General features: G+C 46.8%; 5 protein-coding genes across 5 annotated transcripts; all 5 read left to right on the top strand.

Annotated features, from left to right (window-relative positions):
* Nucleotides 1-2,079: 2,079 nt before the first annotated feature.
* Nucleotides 2,080-5,512, top strand: FPOAC1_004857 (uncharacterized protein; the record flags this gene model as incomplete). Its single annotated transcript, XM_044849395.1, has 2 exons — nucleotides 2,080-2,505; nucleotides 2,567-5,512. 2 exons carry the CDS (start codon nucleotides 2,080-2,082, stop codon nucleotides 5,510-5,512), a joined length of 3,372 nt encoding a protein of 1,123 aa, XP_044708105.1.
* Nucleotides 5,513-6,604: 1,092 nt separating this feature from the next.
* Nucleotides 6,605-7,583, top strand: FPOAC1_004856 (uncharacterized protein; the record flags this gene model as incomplete). The annotated part of the gene is made up of 4 exons (XM_044849394.1): nucleotides 6,605-6,832; nucleotides 6,904-7,288; nucleotides 7,360-7,455; nucleotides 7,516-7,583. The coding sequence occupies 4 exons, from the start codon at nucleotides 6,605-6,607 to the stop codon at nucleotides 7,581-7,583; spliced, it is 777 nt and encodes a 258-aa protein (XP_044708104.1).
* Nucleotides 7,584-11,894: 4,311 nt separating this feature from the next.
* On the top strand, nucleotides 11,895-13,398 carry FPOAC1_004855 (uncharacterized protein; the record flags this gene model as incomplete). Its single annotated transcript, XM_044849393.1, has 3 exons — nucleotides 11,895-11,942; nucleotides 12,064-12,559; nucleotides 12,614-13,398. The coding sequence occupies 3 exons, from the start codon at nucleotides 11,895-11,897 to the stop codon at nucleotides 13,396-13,398; spliced, it is 1,329 nt and encodes a 442-aa protein (XP_044708103.1).
* Nucleotides 13,399-14,676: 1,278 nt separating this feature from the next.
* On the top strand, nucleotides 14,677-15,654 carry FPOAC1_004854 (uncharacterized protein; the record flags this gene model as incomplete). The annotated part of the gene is made up of 1 exon (XM_044849392.1): nucleotides 14,677-15,654. One exon carries the CDS (start codon nucleotides 14,677-14,679, stop codon nucleotides 15,652-15,654), a length of 978 nt encoding a protein of 325 aa, XP_044708102.1.
* A 538-nt stretch (nucleotides 15,655-16,192) lies between these two features.
* FPOAC1_004853 (uncharacterized protein) lies at nucleotides 16,193-16,667 on the top strand (the record flags this gene model as incomplete). The annotated part of the gene is made up of 2 exons (XM_044849391.1): nucleotides 16,193-16,217; nucleotides 16,294-16,667. 2 exons carry the CDS (start codon nucleotides 16,193-16,195, stop codon nucleotides 16,665-16,667), a joined length of 399 nt encoding a protein of 132 aa, XP_044708101.1.
* Between the last annotated feature and the right edge of the window lie 976 nt (nucleotides 16,668-17,643).

Here is a 17,643-nt window from a genome sequence, read left to right as displayed (position 1 = left end):
TAACTATAATTTTAAATAGGTATATAAATTTATTAAGTCTAATAATTTATTTTAATATATTATATAGATTAATATTATATTTATTAAAATATCTAGAATTATATTAATTAATTTTAATCTTAATTTAATATCTTATATTTATTTTTTATTTTTAAATTATAAATATTTATTTAAAACTTTATTAAAATTTTATTAAAATATATATTAATAATTTCTAGAGTTTACTAATTAGAATTATAATTATAAAATATATAGTAAAGTTAATAAGAATTAAATATAAAATAGAATAAGATTAATTAAAGATAATATACTTACCTACTATATATATAAAAAATAATAGTATAAGTAATTAAATATTTATTAATAATTTAATATTTAATTAAATAGAATATATTATAAATAATATTAAAAATATTATATTATTAATATATTAAATAAACTAATAATAAGAATATATTATTAATTTAAATAAACTATTTAAGTAAAATATATAAACTAGAAATATAAACTAATAAATTAAATATATTAATAAAAGAAATTATATTAAAAATATTATTATAGTTTATTATTAAATAGCCTACTTTATAAAATAATAATAATAATATAAATATTAAAAACTACTTTATATATTATTAATATATTTATTAATATTAATATAATTTAACTATTTATAAATAAAGAATTAATAGTAAATAAATAATAATAATTAAATATAAATATACTTTAATAACTCTTTAAATTTATTAATATATATAAAAATTAATATAATTATATTATAAAATATTTAATTTTTTAAATTATAATTATATAATAATTAAATATATTTAAATTAAATAATAAATTTAATATATTTATAATTATATATTTACTAAAATAATATATTTATTATTACTATATAATAATATCTTATATTCTATATAGATACCTATTAAGCTAGTAATAATTATTATTCTATATCTATAATCTCTTTATATTTACTATCTATACTATTAAAAAAAAATATAATACCTATATCCTATAAATATCCTGACCTAGACCCCCCCTTACTTGGGTAGGTAGTGATATATTCCTGCTCTGATAGGTCTGATTGCCTACCGTTTCTATAGCGCATTGGACTTTTGTTGTCCCCTCCGTCTTACTCAGTATGGGTTTCTTTATATCTCTACTTTGCCAACACTCCGGCAGTGACAATGGATTTACTTTTTCACAATATCGTCGAGTGAGATTCAAAGAGACAGGACTTTCTTCTGACTCAAGCTCTTATCCCTCGTCCTTTCCCTCGCTCTTTCCCTCGGCAAGTGAAAGATCCTAAGCCACTTGTACAGAAGTGTTTTGAGAACGCCAGCTCCCAACATGACAAGTTAAATGTAAATGAGTTCTATTCCCCGACATTATTCCTACTACCTATCTAGGGTAGTGGGATGAGCGGTTTGACGGCTTGAGCCACAAATCTTCAGCCACTTCAGCTACGCTGTTCTATTGGTAGATTCTACCCAACGAAGGACTGGATTACAGAAGAAAGAAACAATAAACAAATAAATGAATGAAGAAGGTTGGTTCCGTTACTGTCCATAAGAAAGGTTTGCCACTAAAATAACTATATGGTTTTTCCTTACCTCCTGAATTGACACGGCAGCCTGTACCTACCTACTAACCTGCCCGGTGTCTTGCACCACTATCCCATGGCGGCTGGACTTCAGCCAGCCCCGTCCATGGCCCCAGCGGCTCTTAGAGAAAGGAATGCCCTGAGGTTCCCCCCCGCGACCCTGGCTACCTGGCCAGTAGTTGATGGCCCGTCTCCCGTATCTGGACCTGACGCAGCTCCGTTCGACTTCAACTCCACTCTATCTCCACCGTCCTATAACCCGTCTTCATCTTCCATTCAGCCTTTCTATACTCAATTCTATCGTCTATTCCATACCTGCCTGCCTTGTACTTATTCGAGCCTGGCTGCACATACTCGGGCTCTTGCGCTCTCTTCGTGTCTTTCGCTTCGTCTCTTGTATTTCCTCCAAGCTCAGCTGCGACCTCTCCCTCCTGGACCGGAACCCCCCTCGTCATGCGCCGCTGACCGAAATCATGTTTTCGAACTTCACCAACATCGTTCAAAAAGCCCAGCAGCTTATCGATCCTACCCAAGGGCTCAATCTATCCAGTTCAGATCGCAATCCCTCAAAGTCATCGTTATTTCAGAGCCAATTTCGCTTGCCTGCCTCTCAGGCGCCCCTCTACGAGATCAACGCCGAGCTTACTATCCCGCCCTCCAACGCTACTCACGGTGATAAGGATCACGATCGAGGATGGCATTATGCTGGCAAGCTACACCTGTCCGAGCATTACATGTGCTTCTCGACAACACCTACTAGCTTTGTGCAATCTGCTAGCCTTTCAACCTCGACCGCTTTTACTGGCCAGACACACGGAGGAGGACCTAGTGGCAATGGATTCACATTTCCTTTATGTGCTATACGAAGGGTGGAGCGCTTGAATAGCCAGAACTTCCAGGTATGTGGTATAAAATATTGGATCGTCTTGTGATACAAATTCTGACGTTGTCTTGTTATAGTTCGCACTCGCTCTGACTACGTGGAATGGCCTTCTTGCCGATACCTCCAAAGACAAGAGAGACCCCCGAGAACAACGCATAACAATCCATCTTGCTGGAACCAGACAGTCCTGCGAACGTTTCTGTGACGGCCTCAAGAAGGGTCTCCGAGCAGGCGTTGGCAACGTAGCCAAGTTGCGCCGAGTTGCTGCTGAGTGTTACTCTGAACATCTTTTAAGAACCGAAGATAAGAAGAACGACCTTCCACCAGATGCTGGCTTAGGAATGCTCTTCCGGTATCCTGGAGATCCAAAGAAGTTGCGCGATAGGGCAAAGATGCGTCTTTGGGCCGAGTATCTGCGCGACAATGGCAGGAATTTTACATTGATCCGCCAACCAACTTTCCACAAACTTATCCGCGTTGGTCTGCCCAACCGGCTTCGGGGCGAAATCTGGGAGCTAACGTCTGGTTCAATTTACTTACGCCTGGAGAACCCAGCACTTTACACCGATACCCTAACTAAATTCGAGGGCCAGGAGTCCCTCGCTATTGACGAGATTGAAAAGGATCTCAACCGAAGTCTTCCAGAGTATCCCGGATTCCAAAGCGAAGATGGAATTAACCGACTTCGCCGAGTTTTGACTGCTTATAGTTGGGTTAATGCCGATGTCGGATATTGTCAAGCCATGAACATTGTCGTGGCTGCACTATTGATTTACATGTCTGAATCGCAGGCTTTCTTCCTTCTCTCGACACTCTGCGATAGGCTAGTCCCTGGATACTATTCTACGACTATGTACGGTACACTCCTTGATCAGAAGGTGTTCGAGTCCTTAGTTGAGAGAACGATGCCTATTCTTTGGGACCACCTTGTCAAGAGTGACGTGCAGCTGTCGGTCGTCTCGCTTCCATGGTTCCTGTCACTATACATTAATTCTATGCCCTTGGTTTTCGCCTTCCGAGTATTGGATGTATTCTTCGTCGAAGGGCCAAAAGTCTTGTTTCAAGTAGGACTGGCAATTCTACGAATTAACGGCGAGGAACTCCTGGATGCGACGGATGATGGAGCCTTCATATCCGTCTTGAAGGCGTACTTTTCCCGCTTAGATGAATCGGCTCACCCAAAATCCGAGAACCCAAAGCTACGTGCAGTGACGCGGTTCCAAGAACTTATGGTGGTGGCTTTCAAGGAGTTTGCGGGAATCACCCACAACAGTATCACAGAACTACGATTGAAGAACAAAGATGCGGTTCTCAGTAACATCGAGAACTTTGCCAAGAGGACTGCCATTCGCAACTTGGGCCCTGAAAGCAAACTGATGAGTACCGATGAGCTTGGGGCACTATACGATCGCTTTTACAGTATCTTGTATGAACGTCAACAAAGGGACCTCATGATTCAACAAGAAAAAATGCGTCGGGCCAAGGCAAGTAGAATGCGGGCATCTGAGATATTCACAACACACCATAACGAAGTCGAGAGGGGACGTGTAGGCCTGGGGCCAAGCACAAGTCTTATGGATTACGACGCGTTTCGCGAGTTTCTTGCCAGCATGGCAAAATGGGCCATCTCAGATTCGCCAGGAGCAACCAAGTATGGCAACTACGAAGAACGGCAAAATAAGTACCACAGCGCCAGGCGCGCGTCTGACATGCTGTCTCCTTGGGGCACGGGGCCCGAACCTGCTGAGCACGAATTCCTACGTCGACTTTTCAAGAAGTGGGATGTAGACGACAGCTCTGCACTAACTTTACAGAATGTTGTTACCGGCATAGCGAAAATCAAAGGGAAACATGATATAATGGGCACAATCACGTATTTCTTCGAGTTGTACGACGACGATAACGACGGCAAAGTTGACCGGGAAGGTATCCTACGTATATCTGAAGCTTTGTTGTTCCTTTCCCGCCGAGGACTCGAGGGTACCCTGGGTTCTGGTGCCAACAGCACACTAGAGAGCGACGCAGCAAACGGCCATGAATCGCAAGCAAGCTTAGTACCGGGTATCTCGACTAACGAGCGGTTTCTGGGAAGCGTGAGCGCCTTTATAAGACGATGCTTTGAGTACGCCGACCCAGCAGCTGGACACAAAGATCAGGCTCCCATCACGACTGATGATGAAACCTCGAAAGACGACGCCTTTGCAATAGGCGACGACGATGAGGAGGAGGAGGAGGAGGAGGAGGAGGAGGAGGATCTCCTGGGCCTCGAATCCCCTACTGGATCACCAACGAAGGCGAAGAAGCCAGATCTTTCCACAGAGAGTTCCCTGGATACCCCCACCGACCCTGAAGCAGCCTCGCGACGTAGAGTATCCAGGGCCAAATCTGAGGCCGCAAACGCAGCGCTAGACCCTGCACATCCCCTTCATCTTACTCTGCCAACCTTCCGTATGGTGGTCCTCGCTGATGAACTGCTGGAGCAATTCTTTGAGTCGTCTTTTCCCGCATCTTTTCACGTTATCGAGGGATTGCCTACGACATCCTCAGCATCGTCACTCACAACGTTCTCTAGTCTTGGTTTCGGGACTAGACCTCCAGTTGCGCCACCCGTTGGTCCTCCAGGAGCAGGACGTGGCCTTCGTGGCGTGCTTGATAACATTGTCACGGACGGAATGCGTGTCGCCACTGAGGTCAGGAGGCGCATGGATGAGGCCCAGAAGGAACTCGAAAAGAACGCTCTACCCGGGCAGAGGCCTGAGGACGATGACGAAGATGACGATGACCTTGGTGTTGAAGTCGGTGTGAGAAAGGGACCGTCGGCTAGCACCGATATGGAACGGAGGTCCGTCAGGAGTTCAGATAGAGATCTACTAGACGGAGCGGATGCAGAGGCTGGCGCATCAGCGAAGCCGCAAGAACCGAGTTTGCTTGACGTGAACCCCAGTGATGGTCGGCCTCGTGCCAGTACGGCAGCTTCATCGGGATCGACTGGAGGCTCAGCAGTCGTGGAGTTTGAAGGTTAGAAGCATGGTTTATAGGACGCCAAGTAAGAGAAGAATTTATAAATAAGGAAATGGGGTGTCGATGGTTGATATCATCCATCATTCCGGCCCCGTGTTTAGGATTTGAGACCATTAGGAGGGCAATAGAGCGCGACAGACTATTGAGATGGCGAATTGGCGTAACGTGTATAGCGGCTCGTAAGGGCAGAGAGGAGGAGGTTCTGCTAAAAATTCTATAGCCTGATATAGAATATATGCTGTCTGGTGTCGGGATTGCCATGTCTGCGACTGTCTCTTACGAGGATGCATGGTTTTACTGAAGTATGTCCCTTATGGCGACTTACCAGATAGATGGGTAAAAAACCACAAGCTTGCAATCCCTAATGGTGGTTTGCTCTTCAAGTTTACTAATATTAAAAGCTGAAGTTTCTGATAGCCTTATGAAATATCAAGTTCTAATATCTATGAAAGACAGTGCTTAAGCACAATGCAGAGAGGCGTACGTGATATCTAGGTATCCATTCGTCCCATTTGCCGAGTTATAAGTTACGAGGCGTAGTTGGGACTGCTACCAGGACACACGTTGGCAAGATATTGATATCGCGCCATTCTGGTTTATCTTGAAATAGACGCTGGAATTGACCGGCAGCGGTTGGAATTTTGACTCCTACTGTTCGTTGGATTGCTGAGTTTTGTTGATGTCTTGCAAGGTTTAGGACAATTAGAGCATGTGTGAGTAAAAGTTATTGTATAGATGAACAAGTATTTTAAAAATGAGAGTGATCGCGCATATATAATCGAATACTTTTAGCTTAGTCCCCAGCTACCTACCTACTGCATGTACATATTCGTGAAATTGCCTAGGTATGATTGAGTGATACATTAGACTAGATGGCGTGATAGCGGAATACCCCGCCATCATTACTGTATATTACATCACTGAGGCTTTCGACAATGATGAGTGACAGAAGGTCAACTAGTAGTTCTTACATGTTTGAGAAGAGCATATCGAGACTTGGTATCTACAAAAAATAAGCTGAACTATCCTCTCTGCTCGACAATAACCTCTAACTGATAAGCAATCTCGAAGAACTACTTCACTCACTATACAACATGACACTCATTGTCGTGGTGGGAGCAACTCGTGGCTTAGGTGCCAGTATCATCAAGCAATATGCCGGAAAAGGCGACAACACCGTCTATGGCACAACGAGATCGTCAGAGGGACCCAAAGATTTCTCTGCAGATGTGAAGTGGCTTCCCGACATTGATCTCATGCAACAAAATGTCGGCGAGAAGCTCGCCGACCTCTTGGAACCTTCCCGGCCGATTGACATCTTGGTGAGTACCGTCTTCCCTGTAGAGACAGCTGAAGCGAAGGCCGAGTATCTAATTTTTTTCCTTTTGCAAAGATCATCACAGCAGGTTACTTCGCTACAGAGGACTTGACTGCCGACAAAGGCCCCAACTGGGAGGAGGAGCAGCGCATGTACACAACCAGTTCCATCGCCCCTGTCTTTATCGTTCATCAACTCGTTCGCAAACGGCTTTTGGGAAAAGGTTCCAAGGTAGTGCTCGTATCCTCCGAGTCTGGCAGCATCACACTACGACACCCCAAAGAAGGTGGTGGCAACTATGCTCATCATGCTAGCAAAGCTGCTCTCAACATGGTAGGCAAGCTACTTAGCTTGGACCTTCAAGACCAGGGCGTCATTGTTAGTATCGTGCATCCGGGCTTTATGCGAACTGAAATGACAAAGGGTGTTGGGTTTGATAAGTTTTGGGATGAAGGCGGAGGTAAGACACCATCTGCGAGAACCAGCTACACGGGATGTGATGCGGCTACTGACAAGGGTTTGATGTATTAGCCGTGACACCGGGCGAGGCGGCCACGAGCCTCATCGAGTGGACAGATAGGCTCGATACCACCAAGACGGGTCAATACTGGGCACCACGAGGACCAGGTGAGTCGCTTCCAACATGATTTGTGATATGCTAATAGAGGTGTCTTGTCGCTTCCTTAGGAGACATTGGGACTGCCGAGGTTGTTCTAGGCAAAGACTTGGCTACACCACTACAACTACCCTGGTAAATGAAACAGATCAGAACAAGTCAACATGCCGACACCGTGCTCAAAAGGCTGTAGGTAAATGGATCGATGGGACTCGTGTCGTCAACGGAAGGAGGCAGAGAAATTGGAGTTTGGCGAACAAACGGCAAAGATTGCCAGTGGGAGATTAACGCAATTTAACAAGGTTGGAAGCGACGGACCCCTCTTCCACTTAGACGAACGAAGCTATCGTATTGTTTGTTGCGGGTAACAAAACCAAAGACTGTGGGGGTTGAGAATCAGGGTCTTTATAGGTCCTGACTAGCATTCTCACGATACTGCATCGGGTTTGGTTGTACAAGTAAAGAACCTGGCCTAGCAGATCGCTAATTTGAAAGTTATGATCATCATGAAAATCGTGACAGCACCTGTCCTGACTTGTGCTCAGATACTTACGCTCGGCAAATTGGGTGTTTGAGAGTTTCCATCTGATTATGATCGGCCACAGACGATGCGAGGCCAACAAAGATGCGTTGTCCTACAGAGAAAGATACGATATAATTGCGCCTTTGAGTTACAGCAGTCAGCCTCTCGTACGCGCCGAGGCTCACATCGTGTCCGTGTTTGTGTCTGGGAGAATGTGTGTATAGTCAAGACAACAAGAGAAACCCCATCTCGATGCTACTTTACGGGCGAGTCTCAGATATAGTGCTAATAAGCTAATTGTTGTATAGTACCTAGATGAGGCCCGATATAGCACACTGTCTCCATTCCTGGCCAAGACGCCAGCCAAGCCTGTGTATTGTAATTAGAATACGACTGCTCAGTCGAGTCAGTCTGCCTGCCATTGGCATTGATGAATTGGTCATGGGTACACGAGGACATCCGCATATCTGTGCAGACGTGGTTTGTTTTACACAGTAAGAAAATATTTTTTACTAATCACCTATGTGACGGGCGATCTGATAGAAATGTCTTGGCCTCGCGTCAGAAAATCAATCTGATATGAGATCTCAACGGCTGCGTCGTAAGCTTCTAACATGCCCAACAACCACCCCTGAAGGCTGGGATCAAATCGACGAAGAGGGTAAAAAAGGAGGCAGATTAAAGAGTAATTTTGAGCCATGAATGATATGTAACCAGCCTGCAACTCTTGATAGCTGTGGAGTCAGGCTTCGGGCTCTGATGGTTGGCGTCAGGGGTACGTGGATCATCTTTGGTGCTAGTGTGGAGGAGAGACTCCATCAGTGACTGCACTGGGTATAGCGTACGACAGGCTAGGTCCGTTCAAGGGGCAGGGGTAGCTTGTGGAGGGACTAAGGGACTCATAACCCAGGCCCATGTACACACATACATACTTGTACCCGGTTCTATTGGGAAATGCCGGGGATAACATCGTATTCTTCGTGTAGCTACGAATGATGTTTGCGCTGTCGTTTTTTTCGTAATCTCGCTCTTGTTCTCATAGAACCCGTTCAGCTCATCATAGTGAAATATCAAGCAATTGACTAAGAAACGAAACAGCCGCCGAGAGTCTGGGCGTTTTTGTCGAGGAATTGCCATTACGCCACGACGGTAGTGTTGGCGTTACCTTCCTCCCCCCAGCTGACAGGGTATATACTGACTGTATGTAGAAGGAAAGACTGGGGGCTTCTATTTCTCCAAGGTAGATGTCTGGAAGTTTACAGTATCAAGCAAATCGGCCGATGCTTAGTGTTTTGTATGTTGGCCATTTTGATGTCGTACCGTAAGTGAATTTAACCACTGACAAATTACCTGCCGAGGCACGGTATAAGAGCACTGAACGGGTAGTTGAAATAAGGCTGCGAGGTCTCAAACTTGGATGCCAAAGGTAAAGCAGGTACTAACCCATTCATCCATGTTTGTAATAAGCAATTGTCAGAGTAGCCGTAGGCACGAGCTTCCCTTCAGATTCCATCCCCCAGCAGGCATTTCATCAACCTAAATATGCACAGAAGATACCTAGATTTGGTCTGGGTCAAGCTGACTCGATTCAGCTGAGCCAATTGCAGTCTATGTTAACCACTCTAGATATTGCTTTTCTCATACCCCCGGGCCCGTCTTTGCCGACGCCCTCCATGGTTACCCCAACTTTAGGTAGGGGAACCTGACCTGACTTGGAAAAACCTACCTTACTGACTGACTCCTTCCCACCTGATGTGCCTGTCTACCACGTTCACCGACTGGCTTCACCAAAACTTAGCAAACAGGAGCCCCATTTCCCCATTTGTCCTGGCTTTTACAGAAGGTGGTAGTCTATTTGAATGTACCTACTCTTGCCTCAGTACTCAGGTAGCAGATAATAGGTACCTACCTACCGGTCACGACTTCGCCGACGGTTCTCGTGTCTCCATCTTTCTTCCTCTCCGTTGATTGTTTTCCCCATCTTCTTTCACCTTCAACTCCGCAACATTCACTTTTCTACCGTCGCTCAAGTTGCCCTCGGACGCTCCTTTCTTGTGACCTTGACCGTCCTGTCCCTCAGCATCTGATTGCCCGGGATTGACTGTTCTTCATTCATTTACCACATCACCGTTGTTGGACATATAAGAACGAACGTCACGCTACGCAATCTTGCAACTCGACAACACGAACTTACGGCAACATATCGCTCACGCAGTATCCATTGTCCCGACTCTATTCTATTCCATTCTATTCCCAGTTTGGCTCTTGACCATCTTATTCCATCATCACCCAAGCTTGAATCATCTGGAACCCCGACCTCGCTTTCAAGCTGCATCCCATTCCGGTTTACGCCCACCGAAGCAGCTTGTCGATTGCTTCCGCTGTCTCTTCGATCTGGTCATCAACCACCACTCAGGATACACCATTGCTTATCTTAACGTCGAGTACCAACTGGAAATATCTTTGACTTTCGCTTTCAGCTATCAAAAACTTCACCTCTTCACAACGATTGAGCCTACCTGGACCCTGAAATCATCACTTTGCTATACCCTACCCCTGTTAGGCGACATCGTCCTACATACTCTAGTGGTCAATTCGCTGCCCCTGCCAGTCCCGCCTTTTGAGCCCAAGTTCAACAGCCGCAAGCATTGACCTGCCCCGCTTCATCCATTGGCTATTCGCACCATACGACCCTAACTGGTTGAACTACCCAGGCACCCGCAAATCGAACGCCCCCTTCATCGGTATCTTTTGCTGTCGACTTCACGGGTTCTTAGCCTCTCAAAAAAGCATTCTGCAAAAGGCCGAGCATTTATTCGCACGCGGTGGTACTGTACCACTTGGCTTCCCGGGCCCAAACCGTCAGACTGTCTTCGACCCTACGGGTCATCTGAATTTTGGCTGATACCTTCCACCGTTTAGGCGATCACACTCAGCCAGCCCCTTTCCGAGCCCTGGGCCTCTGACCCGCCCCGTGCCTGAACACAGTCGAACGGGGATTCAACTCACTTTCGGGTGGCGTACAGTGTTCCTGTCGACCCGGCATGACGCTAGGTCTGAGCTTCTAGGTCAAAGGAATTTAACCCATCCTGAGCTACGTGCTTTACCACGCCCAGATCTTCACAATCCAACACTTGGCACGTTGCTACCAATCTTGCTTTTGGCCAGCTAACGTCTTATCTCCCGCTTGTATACGACATTCGTGACGCAGTGCCCAACTCTGCGTTGCAACGGTGACGGGACAATCTGCCATTTTCTTCTAACTTTGGTCGATTGGGCTCCGCATCCTCTCCTGGATCTTCAAATCAGAAACACATAGCCCAAGCTTGACCCCTTTGCAATCATGTCTACTGCACAGTCTTTCCAGTCCGGTAAGCGCCCGCCCCTTGATTTCGCTTTGATATGATCTGCGACAAACACTCCATGCACAAACTCTCCCTTCCCCTCCAGTTTCGCTTGGATTTGCTCCCGATATCTGCCAAACGTCGGCGCTTGAACCTGCAAACAAAGAGATTGGTCCCGGAAAGCAAAATTTGATGCATTGCAAAGCAACTTGGCGGAACAACACATAAGCGAACTTGTTTTCTGATCCACTTGGCTGGCTTCATTCTGTGTCATGCTGAGGAGATTGTTTGTTTCATCTTGGTTCATCTGTCTTCGTCATTACACGCACGCGCCCGTTTGTTTGGCTGCAAGCTGATAGTTTTCTTGGAAGCAGGCGGCCAATCTCCCGGACTCACACTTAACTTGTCTTCTAACAACCCCTTTCGTAATCGCGCACCATCCCCAGGCAGCGCCGACCTTCTTTATTCTAGCAAACCCTCATCGCCCTTCGACGACCCTCCCCCGCGACCATTATCACGAAATCCATTTCTCGACTCGCCGCCTGTCGATTTGCTATCCCAGCCTTTGAGGTCACCCGGCGCCATGTCATCTCACTCAGATTCCAAGTCTCTGTCAGCCGAGGAGATCTTTGTACGTATTGAATCATTCTTTTACTTTTAATGTTGCCGTGTACTTCGCAGAACTACATCGCATATCCATTCTTTTGGCCACAAATAATTCATCCCCCGAGCTAACGTGCGTGTCTAAGCAGAACTCCATGACGCTAGATGATTCAAACCAGAATAAAGCAAACCAGCAAGCCCCTCGTCGACCGGCGAACGGCCCGCCCCCGCGACGTGACGGAAATGCACCACCACCTCAAGATGGCAAACATCGCCCTACGCGTTCTCAAGAAGAAGCCCTTCGTGCTCGCAGGATGCAAGGTCCCGGACCTCGACCCCAACAGAGCTCACCGCAAAGAAAGGGCCCACCAAGACGCCCCCGACGGAACTCTGAATCCTCTCTGGTCGACTTTGATGCGCGCCCTATCACAGATGAGGAGAAGCGAATGATTGAAGCGGCCAGGCGACGTAAATACGAACAGCAGCGTCGTGGAGACGGTAAGGAACGGAGCGATAGGAGCGACCGTGACCGCGACCGTGATCGTGAACGACGTGAGCGGGGTGACAAGGAGAGGTCCAGCCGTCCCAGTCGCAGGATGGACATCATTGACCAGCTTGACGCCACAAGTATTTATGGGACTGGAGGTATGTCTCTTTTTGTGTTCTCTAATTCATGTAGTGTCTGCTAACAAGGTTAAGTTTTCCATCATGACGGCCCCTTTGACGCGCTGAACCCTCATCGAAACCGCCAAAACGCAAGACGTGCGCCAATGCAAGCCTTCCCCAAGGACTCCCTTAACAACTCACTTGGCGGTGCGGGACCTCTCAATGCCCGGGCTGATCATTCGGTTCTCATGGGTAATGCCACAGAAGAAGCTTTCAGAGATTTCGCCGCCCCTACCAAACCCAAGAAAGAGCCGGCCATTTTTGATGCTTCGGGCCGCGACAAGATCGTTCACGGTGACGAGTCGGTTGGTCTAGGCACCTCCACATTCTTAGAGGGCACACCTGCCGCAAGAAGTGCTATCCAGCGCCACCAGGCCGAGCAAGCCCAAGAAACGGCTGAGGGCGGTCTGCAGCGAAAGAAATCGCTGGCACAGCGCATCCGTCACATCAACAAGGGTCCTCGAGACTACAACCAGCCAGGTCGTGAGTACTCTAGGATTACACCCGACGCATACCCGACAGCCGCCAGTACTGGCTCTGACAACAACCCCTTCTTTGTCGAGTTTGGTAAAGGTGAGGAAAGCATCAATGTTAGACAACGTGACGGATCTATGTCAGCCAACAGCCCTCCAGGAGCGAGGCGCCCCTCCGCCGGTGCAGTCCTGGAGAGACGAGTAACGACTGATGCCACCACCACACTGGACGAAGCCCCAGCCAAACCAACAGGGCTCATGGGACGAATGAAGAGTCTGAAGGGCCGCAAGACCCGGCCAGAGATCCCTAGCAACGGTCCTGGTGTACCCGGAACGGCCGTTTAGTGGAGGACAGGTGCCGGGCGACTCCTTGACGCAAGCCGAACTTCCGCACGACGGCAGTTCAAACAGGGCAGTCTTTTAGAGAACAAGGAGGAAGACATGGGCGAGAGTGGGTGGAACAACAACCTACCCACGCGAGACCAAGAAAATGCGGCGCCAAGGGACATTGAGAAGTCTAGAACAGACCCTTTGGCTCATACACAACAACCCGAGCCATTCCGATGTGTCACAGATGTCGAGAAAAGTCTCGAGCGAGGGCGCATTAGTCCGAGGAAGCGGCATGAGAATGCCATGAGATAGATCTGTCTGGTCTGCGCAGATGCAGACCAAATGTTTCGCCCCTTCTTTTCTTCTCCTATTGTTTTATTTTGCTCAGGGTAGGACGATAGCATGGTTTATAGGAAAACAAACCCCGCGGACAGGGTTGCTTGCTCGGTTTTTGGAGATTTAAATCAAGGCAGGTCTTGAGAAGCAGAACCCCCCATACCTCAAAGGCCGCTGATGGTAATGTCATGATACCAAGAAAGGAACGGGGCTGCAGAAATCTGGAAGGCTGTCACGAAACCCTTTTTTGTATGTTTTATATCAGGACTTGAGGTCTAAATTGCGGACACATTGCATTATTACAAACAAATACCACGCTATTGATCATTGTATACACTCAAGTACCTCAAGCTGTGTGCATGTAAAAGCTTGCTTCGGCACTGATAAAACAAATTTATACGGAAGTTCAAGTTGGGCTATGTTAGATGTAGTGTTTAAATATAAATTGGGAAGGCACAATTTTGGCGCATGGTTCCTGTAGTACATGTGTTTCCTTTGACTTGACTTCCAATCCAATCCCATGCAGGCTCTCGCCAGCTTACACCTTCCATAAACGCGGTCGAAATTTAATTTTCTGATGAACTCGCCACAGCCCCCTCCCTCACAAGCGAACTCTCACTTTCCACTAGAGCCAATTCCAGCCTCGGTTCTGGCTGAAAAGGAAGCTCATAGACGTGATGCTGTCGCACTCCTGGGTTCCTGTAGGACAGGATGTGCAGTTGTAGATGAGAATGTTTTGCTGGGTGGTTTTGATCGTGCAAGTATTGTGGGTGTCAGCGCCGAGGACGAAGAATTGGGTGTTCAGGTGAGAAAAAAACGCAGAGCCAAGAAAATGCTTTTGAGGCTATTTTGCTGATTTTTCTTGTCGGAAAGCTCGGCCTCCAAACACTGGCGCATTCTTTATGTGAAGGGACGGTCACGAATGGACTGCTCATCACTCCCAAGCCAGCGAGCGTAATGCTAACTGGTTTGAGGGACGCAATCAAGGCTGAGCTTCAAAAACGAGCAGGCACTGAAGATATCAGGGCAAGATTGAGGGAATGCCTAGATAAAGTGATGCTGTCTCGAGTTTTTGACCTGGATGGTCTATGGGAGGTCTTGGCAGATCTGGATCGAAGCGCACCAGTTGAAGAAGAAGCTGTTTTACTACACCAAGAAAAGGATATACAGAAGCAAGTCGCAACAGAAGGACAGGTTGAAGAGATCCAGGACAGTCAAGACGAAGACGATGAGGCGTTCTCGCCCATACGGCAAGCTTCACAACCCCTACTGCAAGAGGAAAAGCTGCCCAGCAAAGCAGCACCACATCCAGAGTTTATTGTGATGACGCATTTCTCCTCGCTTCTCACAAGCCTCTTTGCTCACCGAGAGAGGTCAGCTGCCCGTACTGCTCTTCAACTTTTGGGTTCTCACCTACGCCACCTCTCACGCAATCTTTCATCTAACCCACTGATTCTTCTGCTCAACTCCACATCATCAAGCTTCTCGGGCCCAGCGTCTACCGGAACTACAACCTCTCCTGTGAAACAAGCCTTCATCGACCCAACTCTACGATCCATCTTCAACCCACCCTTAGCTACAGGCTACAGCAGTCGACGAATCAAGCCCAACTTCGGTCTTTCTTTCACTCAGTTACTGGATTTGCATATTTTATGTACTAGGATCCCTAAAACGAGAATGGATACCGAGCTGGTAGTCCAACCGCGCGCCGGAGAAGAGGCCAAGATGGTATGGGTTGTGGAGGTGCTGTTGGATGAAATGGGAGTTTGGGAAGGCAAGATGGGGGCTAGGATGGGGAGGGAACAGAGATGGACTGTCATTGATGTTGTGAAGGGGAGGATTGAGCGTGCTTTTGATGATGCAGAGGAAGGGGTCAAAGTTTCGAATACAAGTGAGGTAAGGCTTGCGGCAGAATTCGGGGGCCGGAGAGCTTAACCAACAGTATATGGCATCAGAGAGGTTGAGAACGTCGATGTAATCGACTTTGCAATATATTTAACAATCAATTTCTCGACAGAATAGAGTATGGGACAAATGTGACCATGCTGCCAGTCGAACGGGAAATCAATACACAGTAATACTATATAATACTTTCTATGGATGGCTTCTTCTATCCAAATAATCATAGTTCCACAACCTCCCAACTTAAACATTTGGACCACTAAGTTTGAGGTTATAGAAATAAATAGTTTAAGAACTAGCTATAGTCTAGAAAAGCATAAACTTATTAATTTCATCTCTTATATATGCTTCTGGGGGTTAATATTTCTGATACCCTGAGGGCTACCTTACTGAAGTAGGTACGGCTTCGAATAAAGCCGTGTTATACCCGAAGGCGAAAGTAACCAATCACATATCGACCGCAAAACTAGGTAGGTACCCTGAGAAGTCTCATGAGCTTTTCGACCTGATAGTCAAGTTACATGACCCGAGCTGTGGTGCCATTGACAAAGCCGCCGCCTTTACAGCCAAAATGCCCAGCTCATGCAAAGAACTGCGTAAGCTACTCACTCAACTAACCCTTTCAAATCTAGTACAGTCCGTTAATTCTAACGCTCGATTGCTCTTATCCAGGCGAGGCACTCGCGCAGTGTCTCCAAGAATCCGAGTGTGTCATGGTCCAGCGCAATAGCGCCGGCGACTGCCTCCGCGAGCCCCTCGTCAACACTCTCCCCCTAAAGTGCCGGCAGCTGAAGAAGGGTTTCGGCGAGTGCAAGCGTGGCATGGTCGATATGCGCAAGCGATTCCGCGGCAATATGCCCGTGGCTTACCGTACGATGGAGCAGGCTGAGGAGGGCCAGGGATACCAGCTTTACGCTGGACGGCCGGCCTTTGCAGGCGGAGTCAAGAAGACGGACGGAAACGAGCCCATCCCTCAAGATTGGAGGGAAGTCGAGAATGAGAAGTGGAGGGCCGAGCAGGCAGCGATGGCACAGCAGAAGAAATGAGAGAACGGAATTCTGATCTCAAACCAAGCGGTTCGCTCCCGTTGAATCACTACAGCAATCAATGATTTACGAAGATCATGCCGAAATTAAGAACATAATATAAAGAACAACAATTCGGAGAAGACTTTGCTCAGCTGTTTTGGATCAGGTCAGTCTCTGGAACGGTGCATATGTAATAGGTGGTCTCTACTTCAACCTCATATTTGTACAATATCTGTATCTTGTAGCATACAACTAGGCACACCAATGCCTGAATATCACACGACTTTTCAACCGGAGGCTGCGGCCCTCACGAATAGTGTAACGTGGCGCAAGAAAATAAAAGCTCGGGACGCCTTCAACTTCTCTACATCTCGTTTCATTCTTCAAAATCTAAAGCCATCTGAGGCCTAAACAAATACATAGTAGGCAATGAATGCCACAAGAACAACAACCCAGTTTATTCCCGGCCCTGTTCCTGGTCTGCTCGGCGAATTGTCCTCCCTCGTACACATCCGTACTTGGCGCCATCGATCGAACGTCTACGAATCCTCATCCTACCGCCATAGAAGGCTTGGCGTGTCGATTTAGAAATGTCATGGTTGGGAAGGAACAATAGTGGCACCTATCTCAAGTTCTCTCTGGCGGGGAATAAATCTACCTATTCGTCCTCCTTTGCCAGTCCTTTGCATTCCTCATAACATCGACTTGTCTTATCGGGCCATCTTATCCTATCCGCATTGAGTGCTATTTTTTGGTGCTTGGAAAGTCTCACCATAGCCGCCTGAGGAGTTGTCTTGGATCTAGTCTAGATCTCTGCGTCGACTGTTTCGCTCGAAACTATACAATCTCCTTGTTTTGCTTGGCCCAAGTCTATCTCCAACCCTACAAGTCAAGTCAAGTCAAGTCAAGTCAAGTCAAGTCAAGTCAAGTCAAGTCAAGTCAAGTCCGGTATTACCGCCTCGCCGGATTGGGTAATGTCGCCCTGTCCACCATC

The sequence above is a fragment of the Fusarium poae genome, chromosome 2 (genome assembly GCF_019609905.1).
Source record: "Fusarium poae strain DAOMC 252244 chromosome 2, whole genome shotgun sequence".
NCBI lineage: Eukaryota > Fungi > Ascomycota > Sordariomycetes > Hypocreales > Nectriaceae > Fusarium > Fusarium poae.
This window is presented reverse-complemented; position numbering and strand designations above follow the sequence as displayed.